At 33.1% G+C, this 7,742-nt stretch overlaps 1 protein-coding gene across 11 annotated transcripts in view; it reads left to right on the forward strand.

Annotated features, from left to right (window-relative positions):
• Positions 1-7,742, forward strand: part of LOC128246976 (FERM domain-containing protein 5-like) — a 276,439-nt gene that overhangs the window by 230,462 nt on the left and 38,235 nt on the right. For 10 of the 11 annotated variants that reach the window (XR_001409851.2, XM_014920490.2, XM_014920484.2 and 7 more), the window contains one exon: positions 4,440-4,457. The exons of the other annotated variant lie outside the window; for it this stretch is intronic. Coding sequence is in view for 9 of the 10 variants with exons in the window: in XM_014920490.2 (XP_014775976.1) it covers positions 4,440-4,457 (18 nt within the window). In the remaining variant the exon portion in view is untranslated. The remainder of the gene's footprint in view (positions 1-4,439; positions 4,458-7,742) is intronic. 11 annotated transcript variants of the gene reach the window in all.

Raw genomic sequence — 7,742 nt, forward strand, 5'->3', positions numbered from 1 at the left:
ATATATATATATATATATATATATATATATATATATAAAACGATAAGAAATGGACCAATAGTAACAGAAGTAGATCATTGGTGTTTTAAAGTCATCTCATCATTATTAAATGTCTTTAAAACATCAGTGATCTACTTCTAACTGTTATTATTGCTCCATTTCTTATTGTTCTTTACATATATTAAACCACGGTTTTACCTTTTGAATTACCTACAACAGTATACCTTATGACAAGGGCCATACATACTGAAATAATACCAGGAATGCCTTTGGAGACATCTAACCCTTAGATGGCTATATTACCTCTAACTTGTATCTTACACAATATATATATATATATATATATATACACACACACACACACACACACACACACACACACACACACACACCAGGCTTCTTTTAGTATTTGTCTATCAATTTAAATCACAAGGTGTTGGTCAGCCAGCTCAGCTTAACACTACAGTAGACACTTTCCCAAGAACTAGAGACCATGCAATAACAAAATGAACTTCATATCCATACAATCATGTCTCTCCAATACAATATGACTCAGGACTAAACAACAACAAGGTACATTAATCATTGCTACTTTACTTTGCAGTCTACCACAATATCCATAGTCTACACTATGAAATGACCTGATCTGGGTTTGGGTTAGGGCTTAGGGTTAGAGTCAGGGTCTAGGATTAGTGTTGGGGTTAGACTGCACATTAAAGTGTAAATGGCCAGGTAGACTGCATGCTGAAGTGTAAATAGCCAGTAAATAACATGCTAAAGAAGCACTGATTAATCTTAATCGTGGATGGATCTATGGATAAAGACCGAGTAAGACAAAGCACTAAAATAGTGAAATTAAATCTCTAGATATTTAATCTCAAAGACTTGATGACAACAGATCTAAGAGAGTGAAGCAGGCCTATTTGACCAGACATAAGATAAATGTTAAAACAATGATGTGAAGGAAGAAAGTTTATATTTGAAATGTTTTTACATAACAAAAATCCTGAATAGATACAAGGAATTTCATCTGATGCTTTAAGGACCCTCCAATTTGCCACAAATGATATTAAGTTAGGCTGCTCTAAAGAGTGAAAACATTTGTTGTTTTGAACCTTGGTCATTTGATGGAGTGATTAAATAGTTCATGATAATACTTAATGCAAGGAGTATTAAGAAGTTATTAAGATATTATTAAAAAAAAAACTATATTAGCCAGTGACTTATTATATTTTAACTCATCATGCTGAGGGTAGTAATATAAAGTACCAGTGAAGTACTGCTGTAAAAGTAATCAACTATATCCTTCCCTAAAATTCAGTCTTGTACTTGTGTTAAAAATCCATATTGTTTTTATTTTACCAAATACAGCAAACAACTGTGAACATGTTTCCATCTTTTTATGAACTCATCAGTAAAGCACGCACATAAGTTCTGCTGTGCTTACTGAAGTAGGGATGAGAGAATTATAAAGTAAATATACAAGAGTGTACAGTTGTTCGTGTAGATCATGGTTCTCAGTATTTCATAGCTCATCTTACATTTTCATGGAATAGTATTTTACAACACCTCTCTCCACCTGTGTTTTGGGAAAAGAAAACACAGCAAATTATTTTAATGAAACAGAAGCTAATTTGCACAGTGGTTTATTATCCAATTTTTTCTTTTAATTATATCCCATCCAGCTTCCTTTTAGATATTTATATATCATAAAATTATATTAGGCCTTGGCACATCATTACTCAAGTTTCTGATCACTGATAACACAATCTCCTCTTATGTTTCCATTCTCACAGAAGTGTTTTTGAAAGTGTTTAAAATATAAGTATTGTGCCTGATTTATATATTTTATATATAAGAAAAATCTTGTGAGCTCTCACCATTTCGCCAATTCTCCATTGGTATCCTCCTGGCATTTCCCAGTTACTATGAACTCACAATACTCACAAGAGTGCACTACTAACCAAGTTAAGGACTACAATTACTGATGCATAGAATTGTTCAGAAAACAAAAATAACTCAAGGTTGGTGGGCGGTGATGGGGGGGGGGTCTTTTTGTCTTACATCCATTTTTCCATACTTTCATAGGTTGGATGAATATGTTATTTGAGACATTGCTTTACAGCTGGATGCCTTTTTTCTCTCTAACCCATACCTGTTTTTCAAGCAGGGGATCACTTATTCCACATAGCTTTAATGGCACGAAAAGCCCAGGTGATTTTTATTACAGGAGACACTGACAAGACTGCTGGCATTTCTCTCCACACTTCTGTACAAACAACTGTAGGTGTTTACATGGAAAACAACAGGCTAGGTTACTGTTAACATCTTTAATGCAGGAGAAAAAAAACAAACTAACTACTGATAATTATATGATGATGACAAAGTGATATTAGTCAATGACTAAATAAAAGTGTCTTCTACTGTAACCCCAGGCCAACCAAAACCTTATCAGTGGATCTGGTCAATGGAAACTGAAAGAAGGTTGTACATGTATGTGTTGTGCACACGTTACTTTCTCCATGCCTTGACATCACAGTATAGTTGTAAATGAGTGTCATTGTTATGCAACCAGTGTCCTTTGTTTACAATGTTCTTTGAAAACAATCTGGTCAAGGGGAAATATTACCTTACTTGGAGAAAGGTGAGGACTGGCATCCAGTCATAGAAAATCTGCTTAAATAAATTCTATCCGATCCATATAAATATGGAAATGTGGACAATAAGAACATTGATGAGTATGTGACATCAGTCTCACTGCTGCTTACCAATATTCCAATTTGTGAAAGTATCTACGATGAAGCACCAACTGCTGCTAAACCACCTAAGACCAGCAAAGCAGATGGTGCAGATTGTGTGCCTCCAGAGATTCTTTGGAATTCTGAGTTACTTCTTTTGTTTCTTCATATTCTAAATTCTACTTACATCATGAGTGTGGGTCAGGAATATTCCAATTCATTTTGATTTGGTAAAATAGTTATTTTCCTTAAACATTGTATGTCATATATTCTGGACAGTTTTATTTCTTTATCGTTGTACAAATGCATAATTGGCTGATGAAAACTTCTTGTTTGTATTTTATTTCATTTGATTTCTTAACTCTTCATTTTTATCTTCTCATTTATTCTGCCACAATTCGAATTTAATTTTCATTAGTAATAGATATCTGTAACCTGTATCTTTTTTTTTTATTTTTTTTTTTACTTGTTTCGGTCATTTGACTGTGGCCTTGCTGGGGCACTGCTTTGAAGGGTTTTAGTTGAACAAATTGACCCCAGGACTTATCTTTATTTTTTTAAGCCTGATGCTTACTACATCAGTCTTCTCTTTCACTGAACCACCAAATCGCAGGCATACGAACACACTATCACTGGTCAAGCAGTGGGAATGGGGAGGAGCAAACAGACACAAAGACATACATAGATATATACAACAGGCTTCTTTCAGTTTTCATCTATCAAATACACTCACAAGGCTTTGGTTGGCCCGAGGCTATAGTAGAAGACACATACCCAAGGTGCCATGCAGTAGGGCTGAACCCAGAATCATGTGATTGGGAAGCAAGCTTCTTACCACACAGCCATGCCTGTGCCTATATGTTGATGTTCATTTTTCACTGGTTTTAATCATTGGACTGTGGCCATGCTGGGATATTGCATTGAAGCATTTTTAGTTGCACAGATGAACACCAGTACTTAAAGTTTTAAGTCTGGTACATATTCTGTCAGTTTCTTTTGCCAAACTATAAAATTATGGGGACATAAATTAACACTGCTTATCAAGCAGTGGGGAGCAAACACAAACACATCTGTGAGAACATGTATATTTATATATATACACACAAACACACATAATGAGCTTCCACACTGCTCCCATCTACCAAATTCACTCACAGGACATTAATCAGCCTTGAGCTATAGTAGAAGACATTTGCCCAAGGTGCCAGTCTGTGGAACTAAACCCAAGCCTACATGGTTTGTTGCAAAGCAAGCTTCTTAACTACACAGCCATGTCTGTGCCGATGTGTCAATATTTCTAAATAAATAAATAGGAAAGTAAAGCTGGGGTGGTTGAACTGTTAATGTTTCTTTAAGAATTTCAAACATGTATTGAATTATTTTGAATATTCTTTAGAGTTACTCAAATTCATTGCTTAGGCATTTCTTCATCTCCTGATTTTTGCCTACTGAAGTTTTTTTTTTTTTTTCCTGTTATGTTTTAATATATATATATATTTTTCTTTCTCAGTGTTTGCTTCCTTTTGTTCCATATGAATATTCGCAATCATATCTCCAGACCATCATGAGTCAAATCATTCGAAACTGCTTTCTCTAAACAAAATTGTTTTTTTTTTTTTTAAACCATTCCTTAATATTTTGAAAAGAAAACAATCCTTGACCCTAACAAATTTTCCTCTGCCTTTATTTCATGATGTGTAGCAAAAGCAAGATATCATGGTAAGTTTATTTATTGTTTCTCTCCAATGAATTATTTCCAAGACGGTGAATTCTAGAAAAACACACTTCCATCCCCATGGCTATTAGTAAGAGATCGGACTGAGAGACTGTCATGGGTTGGCTAATCCAATATAACCAAGCGACTGTCTGTCCCCATTAGAGTAAATCTAATACAAAGTTAGAGTAAATTCTTTAATCATTTTTCAATATCTTAGAGTAGATTCACTAACATGCTTTTTCTTACTTGCTTTTAGAATTTATTAAGAAAAATGAGCCTATAGTAACTACTTGCTCAAGGTGCCATGCAGTGAGACTGAACCCAGAACGATGTGGTTGGGAAGCAAGCTTCTTACCACACAGCTATGCCTATATATATATATATATATATATATATATATATATATATATGTATGTATGTACACACATACAATGCAAAGGTTGACTGACTTCAAAGTTTCAACATTTCTTTGAGAAATCTCTCCTGTCACTGGTAGGAGAAATGGTGATGGGCTTAGGATGTCCTTAAGAAGTGCCTAAATATTTTACCTGATTACTCTGTGCAACCATATCAGTCTCATACACACATACATATGTATGTGTGTGTGTGTATATATATATATATATATATATATAGGGCAAATAAGAAAATGGAGAGGATATACAATCGACAAACATCAGCCAGTAAACATTCAATTATATATATTTATTTAATGATTATAAACATACGTATATACATACACATATATATATATGTGTGTGTGTGTATATCTCTTTATGCAGTCATTGACTTATTTCAATTTGTTAATTTGTATCACTCACACTTGTTTGTAATCATTTAATAAATAGATATAATGAATGTTTATTGGCTGATATTTGTCGATTGTATATCCTCTCCATTTTCTTATTTGCCATATAAATCCTGGTTAAATTTCTAATTTACCCTAGCTCATACCTAATACTCAATTGTGATATTGCCATGCAATAGTAAGCACTTGGTTATGAATAATTAGGTACACATCCAGTAGTAATACTGGATATTTAATATTCCCTTAAACAGTTTCTTAACCTCTTATACAGAAATAAATAAATAAATAAAATATATATATATATATATATATATATATATAAAGTGCTTTAGCAGGTGTTAGTTAGTGCTGTAAGTGGCATTTCTTAGTGTAGTGTTGTTACGTAACATCCACTCATCAGAAACAAAACAATTTTATGAATCTCATTTTGTCAAGGTTGTTCAGTTTGTTCTGTCACCATCGTCATTTTCAGCATCCACTTTTCTATGCTTGCATAGATCAGATGGAATTTATTGGGACAGATTTTCTATGGTCAGATGCCCATCCTGTCACCAATCTTCATTTATTTCCAAGTACGGTAATATTTCCCTGTGGCTGGACATGTTTTCATAGAAGACAGGAAGCAACACTGCTTGTATGACAGTGATGCTCATTTACAACTATCGTATGATGTCAAGGCAATGAGGCACACACACACACACACATTATTATACATATATATATATTTATACACATACTCATGTATACATATCTATATACCCAGACTGACATATATATGTATACATACACACACATACGTAAGGTGCTTTGTCAGTTTCCATCTTCCAAATTCACCCACAAGGCTTTCGGTCAATGCACCTAATAGTGAAAGATAAATAAAACAAAATGCATAGGCAATCTACCATAACTACTCTTGTCTTCAGTACACATTATGATAACCATTCTTTGTGGGAGTTATATCAGTTACAATTAGCATGCTTTATAAATAAACCTACTTATAAAACACTTCTATGAATTAACTTTTTTTTCACTAGGCTATTAGTTTCTACATTCTGACTTGATTGCCTTCACTTGCATTAGCATTATGGTAACACCCTAAAATAATTAGTGAAAGCATGGTACTTGATAGCAAGTTGTACTCATTTGTGAATGGTGACTATGCTTTAATACTACTTAACAGTTTCAAAATATTAACAAGTCTGCATCATTGAGAAGGAAAAGGAAAACAAATATTGACTAGTTTGTTAATGCTTCTGAAAAGATATGGAAACATTAGACAATGTAGCTTTTTCAGATGTGGTTCACCAATTTTAAATTTAACCTTTTTGTTACAATATTTTTGCTGAAATAGGACTACCTTTGCTATAACTCATTTTGAAAATGATGGAAAATTTAGGAAAATAATTTCATCAGTATTAAACTGGTGTTGGGCACAGATGAAATATTAATGGAAGGTTTTAATTTAGATCAGTTTATCTCTTTACTACCATATTTCTGTAGAAATACACTGCCCTTGTTTCAGGTAGTTTTGAAAAATAATGAAGCATTTAATAAAATAACTTTATTATTAAGCTGGTATTTGGAATTTCAATTAACATGAAATTTTAATGAAAGGTTTTAATTTAGATTAGTTTAACCCTTTAGCATTCAAACAGGCCATATCAGGCCCAAATATTTTACTTTTTTTATGTTTAAACTGGCCAAATCTAGCCACTTATACCTTCCCTCCAATATGATTCTAAAAATAAACAATCACACCATAAAAATCTCAGAGCTCGATTAATACAAAATAATGTGAACAAATAAGCATAACATCTGACTGGATAATCTGAATACTAAAGGGTTAAGAGAGGTAATTTGTGTTGTAGAAACAGGGACAGTTTTATGTTGATTAGTATTGAAAAGACTAAGGACAAAAAAAAAAAAAAGTAAATTTCTTTTAATGAATCCTATTTTATCCCTCCATTAAGCCATTCCCATGAGGTCTCCAGTGTACTCTTGTGATGCTTCTTGCACACAAAAGTTAAGCTGCTTGTTATTTTGTTGTGTTCAAAACATTTTTTTTAAAAAAAAAAGCAAGTTTATTCTGTTGATTGATAACCTCTGATTTCTGTTTGTCTTTTGCATGCTTGAATGATTTCTCTTGCTTCTACTTGAGCAACTCTCACACTTCAGTAGGCAACCTTCTTAGTGGGCAACTTTTGCCCTTTTCTTCGGTCTAAGTATCACTTATCATTTCTCTGTTATTAATTTACAAAAAGAAAGGTATGGTTTCTATTTAACGTAAAAACTAAACTGAAAAAAAGGAATAATAAACAAAACAAGAACCAAAAAAAAAGGCAGAGCTTAACCGGCTTTCTCATGTTGATTTCTCTTAAAATGCGACAGTGCTTTGTTTTTTGTTTTTTTTTTTCCTTATTGTATTGCAACCAGCCTGGTTTTTAGTTAGCTTGCTCTCCAGTCAAGGAGTCTCATTGTG

This window comes from Octopus bimaculoides, chromosome 12 (genome assembly GCF_001194135.2).
Source record: "Octopus bimaculoides isolate UCB-OBI-ISO-001 chromosome 12, ASM119413v2, whole genome shotgun sequence".
In the NCBI taxonomy this organism is placed as follows: Eukaryota; Metazoa; Mollusca; class Cephalopoda; order Octopoda; family Octopodidae; genus Octopus; species Octopus bimaculoides.